Source organism: Ptychodera flava, chromosome 7 (genome assembly GCF_041260155.1).
Source record: "Ptychodera flava strain L36383 chromosome 7, AS_Pfla_20210202, whole genome shotgun sequence".
Lineage (NCBI taxonomy): Eukaryota > Metazoa > Hemichordata > Enteropneusta > Ptychoderidae > Ptychodera > Ptychodera flava.
The window spans coordinates 23,678,327-23,692,459 of NC_091934.1; the positions used below are offsets into that span (position 1 = coordinate 23,678,327).

A 14,133-nucleotide genomic window follows, 5' to 3' on the forward strand; every position below is an offset into this window, starting at 1 on the left:
CACTAGGTTAAAGGTCGGACCGTCCGTAACCTGAACTCCATACAAACAGTGGCGAATGCAGAGGGATGCTCTTTAATGGCGAAGTCTTCATACATTGTGACCAAAACCTTTTACAATAACAAACAATCTCTCATGACATCGAGCAAATAGAACAGTTGCAGTAGCAGTTTATCTTAAGTTTTTTTTATGCAATTTGAAGCTTTAGAGATTCATTTCATTTGTATCCTCTGTGTGCTTTGTTAATATAAAATTTGATAGCACCACTGGAAGCTACAACGTACTGAATGGGATTCATACTCAGATGTAATTGCTTACAGTCATGTCAAAACAATATTTATCCGATAACTACAGCCTAAGGCATTCAAAGCAAAAAGACATTAAAAAAATCAAGGGTTGTGTGGTTTCCATCTTCTCCGCGGCTGAAATGGAACTTTTAATTCTGTCCATACAGCGCGAGAGCACAGGAAAGGAAAAGACCCTTCCACCTCCTGTCTGCATCTAAGTCGGTAGGATTTCGTCGCTACGATGCCACATGGGATACATTATGCTTCATATTATGGAAATGTGATTGGCAAGGCAAGGGTGAAAAAATCTAAAACGTTAGTGTCCCTCACTCTTTCTCAAGTCCAACAGATATAGTACTAATGAAACGACTCCCAACCCCCTCCCCCATTATAAAACAGATAGCTGTCCACTCGCCTTCTTTCGGGTCATAAAACAAGTGTATAATGTAATAAAGAAAGGAGATAAGCTTACATTTGCAGATTAAACCGACATTACTTCACCATGGTCTCCTCTGCTTCACAGGTGTCTCCTTATGTCTTTAAAAAGTTTACTGGTATGTTGCGGCCTTTACGCTAAATTTGTAAATCTTAAGCAATTTAAGGCCAATGGCATTAATCTGTATTGACCGTTTTCCATATTTTTATGTTAAAAATATCAAAATATGCATACTTGACAACACACTGCTGTAATATTTTTCGTAATCGGGTTCGCCTGTTGGACGACTAATAAAAGTAATAAACATAAAAATAAAAATAACTTCTCATGCTGAGAGAATGAAGTAAGCCAAAACCTTACATCAGTAGAACACGATTGGAACTAATTTGGGAATATTGTATCATTATATTTTTCAAATTTCTCAAAAGTGTTAGGTGCCGTATAGCTGAATGTTGCAATATTACAAATTACTCATAAAAACAAGTGTATAATGTAAAAAGGAAAGGAGATAAGCTTACATTTGCAGATTAAACCGACATTACTTCACCATCCATTTATCCAAAATTAGTTGCAATCGTGTTGTATGCAAAAAACTTTTAGGTCGGCGTAAGGACTTAGGCATTTTGTTTCTGAAGTTTAACCATTTTCTCTGCAACTGTTTATTGTACAAAAGGGTCAATGTATCTAAGTTCTGAGAATTAGAATTTTTGGAAAAAAAGAATCCTTTAAAGATACGGATCGTAGAACCATGCAGTGTTAATGCTTGTGGCAATGTTCCAAATATATGGAATACAACTGACTACACGAAATGCCTCGCAAGTCTGATACGAAATCCATTAAGGTTTTTGCCTCACATTGTGAACCATCAGGAAGAGCAGAGCAAAATTCATTCTTAATATCATTGAGGTCGGGATGACATTCCAAAAATCACTATGTAATACCTCGGTATGGGTGTCTGATGTCGTATCACGATGCATGGCATGGCTTCCATTTAAACATAACCCAAGGTGAGAGAGCCATACCCACCAATTTAACATATGTAGTCTTGCGACTTTCAAAAAGGAACAATTTTAATGAAATCAAACGTCAGTTGTACTGAATGTTTCTGGAAGAATTCATTTTCCCATAATACATTTTTGGCAAAAATGCCCGGGTTAGCACTTAAGTCTTCATTTTACCCGTACTTCAAATTTCAATAACACCTGGCAAGTTCTGTTTTTGGCAATAGAATGAAGAATTTAGTATCCTATCAGTCTCAAAGATATGAGACAGATACGTACAATTGGCTGCATTTAAAATAAATCTTGCCAGAAAGGAAGAAAAGAAAAGAAAATCCCCGGAAGTATGCAAGAGAATACAAAATAATGATTATCAACACACGCAGCGAATACCACAGGGTATCTAGTTATGAGGATGCGGCCTGTAGGTGTCATTTAATGAAGATATCACTTTTCGTTTCCCAACAAGTCTTCTGGATTCAGTGATCTAAGATTGACTCTGATATTTCGCAGAGAGAGAGAGAGAGAGAGAGAGAGAGAGAGAGAGAGAGAGAGAGAGAGAGAGAGAGAGAGAGAGGGAAAGAGAGGATAACATACACTATGCCACGCTTTTAGACCTTGGTACTGATTTTTAAGACGCAGTTTCGAGCGAAAATGTTGATACTCTGATAATTCATGTCATTAAAAGTTAGTCTTCTCTCATCTTTTACTAGCTGAAGGGTGCGTTTATAGCCGACTGAGATTCTACTCGAACAAATTATAAAGCAACGTTACCATAGATGCATTTTGTGAATGCTCAAGGGAACGCCCTGCAGAAAAATTGTTAAATAATATTTAAATACATTTTTAAATTTGTTTAAATATTGTTAAATAATATTTAAATACATTTTTAAATATCAGTAAATGCACACGGTTCTAGCGTACCATCGTGAACCGTGATTTAAATTAAAAGAAGTGATTGCCTTGGTGACAAATACATCGACATGAACAGCCACAGGAGAGAGCAATCCTTGATTATTTCGTATTTATGCAACAATTTTGACTTTTTTCTCTTTTAATAATGCGTAGCTCCTGTGAGATACTGACTGAGCCTCGTTTGAGTGAATGGTTGTCATTCATAGACATACATATATACATACATACATACATACATACATACATACATACATACATACATGCATGCATGCATGCATGCATGCACGCACGCACGCATACCTACTATACCTATACCTATACACACAATAACATACAGTACCCAGTGCAGCAGTATGATTAGTGAATCGTGTAACACAGTAGACTCTAACGATACTGTAATTGGTGCTTTCAATACAAATTTTCTTGAAATTGCTGACTCGCCAAACAGAACAAGTGAAATAATTTCTCGTCTCTACTGGCTCAGTCCATCGTTTTAATTTAACTCTTTCAACTTTTCGAAGTTTGCATATAGGGAAAGTATTACATTATTCTGTATAACGTAAGGGATCGTTGGCACCGAGTACTTTAATTGCCTGAAGAGACACTTGAAAGCCTGAGGGATGGGAATCGCTATCTTTTACCACCCAAATCACCAAAGGCACCGACTCAACAACCCTTTTTTCAGTGAGTATGGCCGGCTTCAATAGGGTGTTTAACCAAACCGAAATGCGGTTAAAACAGGAACCCCAACGTTGTAAGGAAAGGTAACGCATGGCATGAAAATGGTCGGTTTTTGACATGCTTGAAAAGGAAAGCTTAAAACGATGGAGACTGTACGGATGTAAAATACCTTGATCAGCAATGAATCATATATCAGTGCACTTTTGTGTTGACGCACAACAACTATATAGAATCTGCATATTTTCTTTCAAATATTCGAGCTATCAAGAAATGCAGGGATTACATTCAATGGAGCACAGATTAAATAAAATTCGATTCATAAAAGTCAACTAAAACTTATCACAAATATTCCATCAGATAAATGTTTTAATCTCTGAAATTTTGGGTGTAATAATGGCAACTTTAGTCACATAGATTTTCATTTAGTCTTTACTATTCAAAGTTTAACTTTTGTATTATTTTATGACAAGAGTCCCCATCTTTTCTTTACTATTTGATTATTCTCATATGCCAGAATTCAAAGATTCCTGTCTTTCATGTGTTACTCTCTGGCCTGATCTTGTGTACAAGTATGTTTCACTGTCATTTGACCCAAACTCTTTCTTCAAATACCAAGTACATCAAAGTCAGAGCTCTATCACTGCTCAGGTATGCAGTGACAGTGACACCGTAATAGCAGGGCGGTACCTGATGGTGACACTGAATTTGCGCCATTAATACGGGTATATATATATATATATATATATATATATATATATATATATATATATATATATATATATATATATATATATAGGTAACATCAACGCAGCCTCTCATATCATTTTATCAATCGATAATCTTTGAATTACTACTTTTAAGTTCTGTGCAAATGTGTTTGAATTTCCATTTACAGGGAAGCCAGAGACATGTTGGGATAAGACACTGCTACAAGAAAAGGGATTGTCACACAATAAATTCTACATTCGATTTACTCCAACCACCATGAATATTAAAAGTACAGCTCCCCTCTTCTCTAAGATGTTGATAGTATGAATAAAGTCAGACGTTCTTCTTCTGCGCAGCAAAAACAAAATACGTACCTTATATAGTGTAATTTTTTAATCACACATGAGCTGATGTTTGTATCTCTCTCTCTCTCTCTCTCTCTCTCTCTCTCTCTCTCTCTCTCTCTCTCTCTCTCTCTCTCTCTCTCTGTTTAACTCGCGCTGGCGCGATATCTCTCAGAACAGCTCATCGGATCAAATAAAATCTATCTCATACTTTTAAACTGTTTATGTAAATGAAAGGAACAGTTGGCTTTGACTTTGTAGCTTGCACAGTTAATGCTAATTTACATATTACAGAAGTAAGACGCTCTAAGAATGACTGCATTAGATCTGATGGACCTGGCCATACACATCAATCATGCAGACATGTGGCAGTTGTCACGAGGAAGGGACGATTTAATGTAACTTCAACATTCCATTTTGTATAGGCTTCAGCGATGACTCATAGACGTTCAAAATGTTTCCAATGGGAGTGGTGCCTGCATCGGTGTATTGGCAAAACTTTGCGTAAAGTAGGATTTCAGCCGAATTCTTGATAATGTCGGCTTTGTATTTTGCCTCAAGGAAGAAAAACGAATGACATGGAGCCCAACAAATCTATTTTTTGTAGTTTAACTTCACAAAGACTTCCGATTTGCATTTAAGCATTGTGACGGTGCGGTAATGTATTTTCTATTCTTTTGTTGTCCCCAAGGCTTAACTTCTAACCACTGAAAAATAGGTTAATATTCGATATCAAATCGCTCTTCGCAATCTTGATTCAGCTCTTATCTTTTCACCGTTACTATGTACATTATATGAATATAATACGAAATCGTTCAATATTCTTGTATATTTTTTTTATACAAGAAGTACGTAACACATCTGAAGTCATTTTCAAAATGATGGATCCGCACTCCTGGGAGGAACGACACACATGTAGAGCCCAACCCCGCACGCGTCGCCAACGTTGAGAATTTCAGCAAGATCAAGAAACAGGGCGAGAAGCTTACTCTAATAAATGAAGATTTGACACCAGGCACGTGTGGACAGTGCTTTATTTTTATTCGGTGAACACCAAGAATATTTTTACAATGTGTCCATCCATGTAACATCCCAAGACTTTCAAGAAAAGAAGACGACCAAATTGTCATTTTCTTGCTTCTTCTTATGATATTTTATGTCGACCCTAGTGTACCTCTACGTTTCCATTGTAAAGATACTTGGATATCTCGGTTATCCGTTTCAAAGACGAAAGAAAATGTTTCTTCTTAGCTTAATGTACCCTCGCTGCAATTTCTGAGGGAATAAGAAATTAATTGAGGCACGAGACAGTTTGGTAATACAAGAATCACAATGATACAGATTGCAATGTTTCTTTGCTAAATATACGTTTCTTCAGTGCCATCGAAAATCGAACTATGAACGCGCGAAATGTTTTCGGCAAACTTAAAGTTGATTCTACGAGCTGTGAATATCGTACAGTTTTCTTATTGGAGTGTCATCCCCTCTTCTGTTTTCTCGTTTTCAGTGAGACTTTTACGTCAAAACTGTACAGGACTTAAGGTAGAACGCGCCTCGGGGGACAGACATTCGGACTCTTAAATTTCTACAATTCTTTTCTGATCTACCTCTTGTTGGGGCTCATTCTAAAGCTCTTGGAGAAAGAAAAACTTTTGCCTTCTTATTTTTTCCGAAAATCTGAAATTGTGTTTTCCCCCATACAGTTAACACAGAGATGGCGGCCATTTTTAATTTCAAATATCGCAAAATGTTAAGTAATTTGTATCGCTAGTTCCAAAGTTTGCACGGTGACCCCCTGGTTTTATTGTTGATTTGTATAATTGGTCAGAGAATAGTTGAAAGGTTCATTCAGAAAAGTTTGAGCAAAAGTTTAAGTCTTTCACTTTCGAGGCGCATACTACCTTAATCATGATGATGATGATGATGATGATGATGGCAGCCAAAACGACTATTGCTACTGCTAACACCCCGAAGGCAAAGAAATCGCTGATAATCACAATTATGAAAATACTATATACTTCACGAAAATGATAATATGATACGATATTAAATCAAACATTATTAGGTTTTTCAAAATGTCTTGACATATCACGATACGTAAAACTTTGTACAAATGCTGTTTTAAAGTTTCCTTAACACCTGCATAATTGCTCGTCACACCGTTATCTCTTTGAAAACATGTAAATTGGCGCTGAAGCAAAACGCCAGAAAAAGTATTCTAGGCAAGAAAGACAACTTGCCTCATCAACAAAATGAAGTTCAAAAGCTTCAGGCCTGCGATGTGCTGGTGTTTGTGGTGACAGTGCGCACAGTCGTGCCTTCTTGCTCGCCATGACTTGACGAGTTCGAGTTAATTATACCCCTGCGGAGCGTTCCGATTATCTGGGCATACGCATCTCTGAACCTGGTGTTCATGACGCCGTAGATGATCGGGTTGACGCAGCCGGCTACCAGATACAGAGCCGTCAGGTACAGGTGGGCGTCCGGCGGAGCGCTGTGGCTAGTGTCAATCATGCGGAATATCGGATAAGGCAGATAGCCCAGGAGGATAACCACGAAGACTACGGCGGTCATCTTACAGAGCTGAATTTCGTGCTTGCCGATGGCTGAGCTACCCTGCCCGTGCTGTTGGATCTTAAGCCTATTCCAGTGCACGTAGATAAATATGCGGCAATAGAGAACGATGGTGATGAGGCTCGGCAGTGCGATCAATAATACGATCAGCAATAACTGTTGTTTCATTCCCTGGGGTGGGAGGAGGGTGCAGCGGAGAGAGGAGGTTGAATAACCGATCATCGGCGTTGGGCTGACGAAGGACGGTATGAAGATCACTATAGGTAAAACCCAGGCCACCAGTATGGCGCCGACCGTGGATTTGGTAGTGGTCAATCGTTTGTAAGAGTTCTGCTGGACGATACGGAGGTAGCGGTTGAAAGATATGAAAGTGACGTGCCACAGCGAAGCACCGACCAGCCCTGGATTCAGGTAAAAGTGTAAGGCGCATAGCGTGTACGGCAGTCGCATACGGCAGTGGAGGTACGAGTCGAGGATGGGAATGATGACGCAGGTGATGAAGACGATATCTGTGTACGTCATGCTGAGCACGAAACTGTTGGCCAGAGTCCGTAGATTCTTGGTCATCAGCACGGCAAAGTTGACCAGAACGTTACCCAGGAGACCGATAATCACGAAAACGCTGCACAGAACGACCACCAATATCCTGCTCGGCGTTGAGATGGTGCAGGTGTACACCCCCTTGGCCGCCACGCCGTCGCTGTCTTCACCGCCGAGGGTGGAATTCTCGAACGTGCTGTTCATGTTAAAAGCTGGCTGTATGAACTTCTGATATGCTGTATGACATCAATAAATCATCTGTATCAGAGAAAGCAGGTCATCCTTTTTTATAGCAGCAGGCAACGGATATATAGTTAATAAGCTGACTTGGTGTTCTCATCGTTTCGCATAATAAAGCAGTATCAATAATGCATATTATTGGCTCATACGTAGAATACGCCCGGGGATTAGGATCCTCAATTTTTTTACTTGGATTTCTGATCTACAGCTTTTGTTTGCTGATTTGAAAGCTCTTGGGTAATTACAGTTACCACTTTGCTTATTTTGAGAAAATCGAATTTTTATATTTTTCCCTTCAGTGTTAACACAAAGATGGTGGCCTTTTGATTTTCAAATATCGGTAAACTGAATTGTGGTAACTAAATTTGCAAGGTGACCTATGATTTTTATTTTTTATTTGATAAGAGAACTGATGAAAGTTTCATAGTTTTGTTAAGTTTGAGTAAAAGTTTGTCTTTCACATTCGAGGTGAATACTACCAGACGAATGTCGTGCGGTTCTTTTTCTTCGAACTGACCATACACGAGAGCGTTATTAGTTAAATCTTTATTCAAAGTCATCCTCACTTGCCGATAGAAACTGTTTAAATTTACTATATATTCTTGACTATCGTCACGCACTGAGTACATTCGGTGAAATTTACTCAGTTCCTGTTGGAAATCGCATACTTCCCTTAAATCGACCAATCCCAGTCCAAATTATTCCGCACAGATCTTAATATGATGTCACAGACGATATTTTGGCGTTTGAAGCTGGCAAAAATGTAGTATTATCAAAGAATATGACTGTGAACTGATGTGCCTTATTAACTTCATACCGTCTCTTTTCCTGTAGGTTAAGAGATTTATGCAATATTCGATGGGCGTCCATTCAAAGTCACGTGATACTACAATTCAATCATTGCCACAATTTATCGAAATCTCATTATGGACCTTGATCGACAAAGCGGTCATACAGCAAATACTCTCGAAGTCGTATCATTTTCAATTAATTTCAGAAGATTGCTCCAAAGTTATCAACTCATCGTCCGTGACGTCGCGAAGCTGTTCGCAGTTCACAGCAGCAATTGGCTTTGTTTATGAACATGACAAAACGCTGAGTAGCTTATCAAAGTATCCGTAACTTTTCGTTTAAGCAGACGGCATGCAATGAATCCAATTCATCAGCCTAGATTTGCTGTCTAACCTGACTTTTTGTTTGTTTCTTTAAATGATACCTCGTTGCAGTATTTTTATAAATGCCATGATTGACGTCAACAGTTAATATGCAACTACGAAATTATAGGCGGACCAGTAGCCCAACAGAGATTGTGTCAAAACTTGATCTTTCACGGACGTGTCTGATTTGATCGGCGGCAATTCGAGGTGTGATATCGTTTACTCAGGCGCCATAGCCTTCTGGTAGGGCCTCGTCAATATTGCAGTAATAAGCACCATCTCTTTGGGGAGCAATGAAAAATTGCGATCTGACCCTTGCTATCACTTGTTATTATTCAACTAGAAGCGCCGCCATAACTAAAAGTTTAGAACTCCTTCGTCGTAGCTCTGAATACGAGGCCATCATTTTCGGAACTTGTAGGGTTATTCTAATGCTAACTTCTATCAAAATAAGAAAAAAGCTGTTGGATTTCATCAATTTCGCGATATCCGCTCATGATTGCCAGATCACACTAGCCCCTCAATGAAATATTTCAATACAAGTAATTGATCAATAGTATCAAATAGATGAAATTGCATACGTATTACCAACTGGTCATTAACTGGTCATAAACTCTTTACTGGCCATAAACTCTGAACAAGGCATACTGTATGTCGTTTGCTCACATGACAAGTCACATGACCAGCCCGGCTAATGGAAAAGGCCTCTTGAAATGCTATTTTCATCAAGCAAAATTGATACTATACAATATTGAGCACTGTAAGCCTGAAAAGTTTGTACGACGCACAGCGATCCGAAAAAAGTTGCACGTGCTTTTATCGAAAAGGTCATGGTGCTACTTGTACAATCAATCACGAAATGCTCGCATAACAAGTTTTATTTTTTGTAGCGTACACGGCACAAATAAGTAGTCATCTTCCCGAGGTTATTGTTTTTCGGTAATGAGTAAAATTATTATGTTCGTGAAACCCCAGTGGATGACCGTCTTGTTGGATTCGATCGTAAGGTTTCATCTGCCATCAATCTCAGGAAGCATCACAAGTTAAACAACCGGGCAGTCCATGCATTACCTATGTCACATAGATATAGCGCAACTACTGAAAAGAGTCGGGGTTAGATGGATCGCATAGCTGACGTAAGTCTGTTTCGGCTCAACTTACCCGGTGAATCGTATGTTAGGCACGACTCGGACGCACTTTCACGAAAACGTTTGTACAATACCAGCTACCACGTTCTAACTAAGTTTGTTTCCGTAAATTAATGCTCAGCTTTCGATACATATAAAGTTTTGTAATAAACTCATAATATTGGATAGAATAGCGTATTGCGTTACTCTTTGAATGCTTTAAAATATGTCATTTCGGCCATTTGAAGAAAATTCTTTGTTTGCCGTGCTTGGATTTTTGAGAAACCTACCAGCCAGCCAAGGAAAACAACAAGCACAGACAAAAAACACACGTGTATTAACATAGAAGCTCATTTTTTATTTGGTTTCTTTTCGAAAAATTATATAATACTTTTATTTGTTATAGTGTTAACATTGTGTTTGTTATCTTAATTTTCTCTGAAAACTTGAACGCGGACGGCAAACAAAGAATTTTATTTTAAGCGCCTCACCTACAAGTCCATGCCCTGTGTTTGGAAGGTCTGTGGTACAGATTCAAATTCACAGGTAAGGTTAACGGTGGGTGTAGAAACGCAACTGTCTGTGGCGGGGTAGGCTGCGTCTATGCGGATCATAAAAAGGTCAACCCCGCAACGGACAGCTGCGGGTCCGCCTTGGGTAGGAAAAATGGGTAAATTACGACGACCCAACTTGGGTGGGGACTTTAAATGGCAAAATAAACCAAAGTGAAATGTAATTCGGTAAAATGATCCATACTTGCCTGAACTCTGATTTTTGCTCATTCTCTAATTCCTTTTGTGAACAAAATCTCAGGTCAAAGGTCATAGAAAATTCTGAAAAATAATACTTTAAAAAGCTTCTTCTCGAAATTGACAGGGCCTGTGACCTTGAAACTTGCCACATAAGAACCTGGCCCCTATGGTCTAAAAAAAATTTGTAAATAAATTTAATTGATAAATTTTAATAGGTATGAGGTCAACTTTAAAGTTGAAAAAAATCTGAGATGGCCGTAAGAGAAAGGGTCTAAACATTATTGATATGGATTGTGACACATAGGGGAGGGTCACTGTTTTCTGCTAATGGAAATTGGGGAGGGTCACTTTTTTCTTGCAAACACTTTTTAAGGGCCACTATTTTCAAATACACCTGCTCTCCCTCCCTATAAATTTTGTCCAGTCCCTTACTGTCATAACCTAGGCGCCTACGTGAAGAATCCTTAGGCACACGTATGGCGGGCCTCTAAGTCGCAATGGTGATTTACCTGTGTATAAATCGATAAATTAAATTCCATTGAAAATGCATCTGTTTCTAGCTTCAACTGCAGAACAAGAATAGAGTATCTTGAATCGTAAAACGTGAATCGTGGCACTTGAATGCTTGAATTTGGCTCATCTGGACTGTATGAGCGTCACAATGCAAGCGACCACATCAACCGCATTCTTTCGTTAATATAAAAACATAGAAATACGTTCATGTACATGGTGTACGTACGCTCATCGCGACCTGCGCTCCGTCGTCCACTTAATGTTTTGATATATATATATATATATATATATATATATATATATATATATATATATATATAATATATATATATATAGATTTCACGCTCGGATGATTAATAAGTGACTTTAATTAACCTGATATATATATATATATATTATATATATATATATATATATATATATATATATATATATATATATATATACACATCATTCTCACGCTCGGATTATAAGTGACTTTAATTAACCTGCATGTGTTACGGCGATGAATCAGTATTGTTTGCTCTCAACATTAATTTCATTCTAATTGTCGCTTGATGCGAGTTTCATTTTGTCTTTTACTTCCAACGCGATTGGAACTAATTTGGGGAGAAGTGGATCTTCATATTTTTCAAATTTTTCAAAAGTGTTAGGTGCCCTGTGGCTAAATGCTAATGTAAAAAAAGCGGATAAGAGTACGTTTGCAGATTAAATTGACATTAATTCAGGATCCAATTATCCCAAATTAGTTCCAATCGTGTTTTTATGATCAGATATCTAACAAAGCACTCTTCTATGGGGTGAGAACACCGCCAAAATTATCTTGAAATATTTATTTAAACTTATCTTATCATTATTATTCCATTTATTTTGGTGATTTTGTGATAATTATGTAAATATTGTGCCATTATTATGCAATTGTTTGATCATTATTTGGATATTATTTTGATATAATAACAAACCTATTTGGTAATTCGGTTGTTGTGACATTATTTGGCATTGATGTCTTGATTTGGAACTTATTTCACAATTATTATGCCATTATTTGGTGATTTGGTCATTTTTATGTCATTATTTTGTCTTTATTTTTCGATTATTTGGTCATGATTATGACATTATCTTGATATTATCTTGACATTATTATGAATTTATTATGTTAATTCGGTTATTTTGCCATTATTCGGCATTGATGTCTTGATTTGGAACTTATTTCATCATTATTTTGCCATTATTTGGTGATTTGGTCATTTTTATGTCATTATTTGGTCTTTATTATGCGATTATTTGGTGATTATTACGACATTACCTTGACATTATTACGAATTTATTATGTTAATTCGGTTCTTTTTCATTATTCGGTATTGATGTCTTGATTTGGAACTTATTTCATCATTATTTTGCCATTATTTGGTGATTTGGTCATTTTTTACGTCATTATTTGGTCTTTATTATGCGATTATTTGGTGATTATTACGACATTATTATGAATTTATTATGTTAATTCGGTTCTTTTTCAATTATTCGGCATTGATGTCTTGATTTGGAACTTATTTCATCATTATTATGCCATTATTTGGTGATTTGGTCTTTTTTATGTCATTATTTGGTCTTTATTATGCGATTATTTGGTGATTATTACGACATTATTATGATTTATTATGTTATATCGGTTCTTTTTCAATTATTCGGCATTGATGTCTTGATTTGGAACTTATTTCATCATTATTATGCCATTATTTGGTGATTTGGTCATTTTTATGTCATTATTTGGTCTTTATTATGCGATTATTTGGTGATTATTACGACATTACCTTGACATTATTATGAATTTATTATGTTAATTCGGTTCTTTTGCCATTATTCGGCATTGATGTCTTGATTTGGAACTTATTTCATCATTATTCTGCATTATTAGGTGATTTGGTCATTTTTATGTCATTATTTGGTCTTTATTACGCGATTATTTGGTCATGATTACGACATTATCTTGATATTATCTTGACATTATTATGAATTTATTATGTTAATTCGGTTGTTTTGCTATTATTTAGTATTTATGTCTTGATTTGGAACTTATCTCATCATTATTATTTCATTATTTGGAGATTGGGTCATTTTTGTGTCATTACTAGCCATTATTATGCGATATTTGGTCATGATTACGACATTATTATGACATTAGCTTGGCTTTCAATTATTTGACCTACTTTATTATCTGAACTCATTATTTGACCTGCATTTGAACCCTACCCAGAAATCATTGCACATCACAATGGCGGCTGTGATTTGGTCGGTCTCCTCGGACAGAGAGAAAAAACCGGGCATTGCGTAAGTTTTAAAGCGCAGCTCAGCATATCGCGTATCTAGAATAGTTGGGCGTGCTCGAAAACAGAGGTCGACCACGATTTCGGATTAAAAATCGATTGTTTTCGGCGGCGGAACTGGGCTGTGGTGGGGGTAGCCGACGGTGGCATGTCTCCATAGCTATACCTATAGGCTAGGCAGTTACTAGCCCTGCGTACGATGCTGTGTGTTCCGCTACGGCTAACCGCCCCGCTCACCACAGCCCTGCAAAGACCCGTACGTAGAGTTGGTGACTTCAAATCCATTTTTGGACTTGACGTAAAAAGCCAAATTACTGCCGAAATTCAGCGTTCTTGGGCCCAAGTCGTATCCCTGCCTACCTCAGCTACTCGATCGCTTCCAAAAATGCCAGTCTTTTATTCACTTTTCGTAAATAACCGTCGATGTCGGCAACTCTCTCGCTAGCCCTGCGTACGTACGCAGTGTACGCTGTGTGTCAGGAACGCACACAGGGAATGCACAGCGTACACTGCGTACGTACGCAGGGCTAGCGAGAGAGT

The 14,133-nt window shown here is 37.6% G+C and overlaps 1 protein-coding gene across 1 annotated transcript; it reads right to left on the minus strand.

Annotated features, from left to right (window-relative positions):
- Positions 1-6,634: 6,634 nt before the first annotated feature.
- LOC139136388 (protein trapped in endoderm-1-like) lies at positions 6,635-7,684 on the minus strand. Its single transcript, XM_070704112.1, has one exon. It carries the CDS (start codon positions 7,682-7,684, stop codon positions 6,635-6,637), a length of 1,050 nt encoding a protein of 349 aa, XP_070560213.1.
- Between the last annotated feature and the right edge of the window lie 6,449 nt (positions 7,685-14,133).

What these genes read in the sequence shown, in the direction of transcription:
- LOC139136388 (XM_070704112.1), bottom strand. Translation starts at nt 7,684, where the DNA reads ATGAACAGCACGTTCGAGAATTCCACCCTCGGCGGTGAAGACAGCGAC.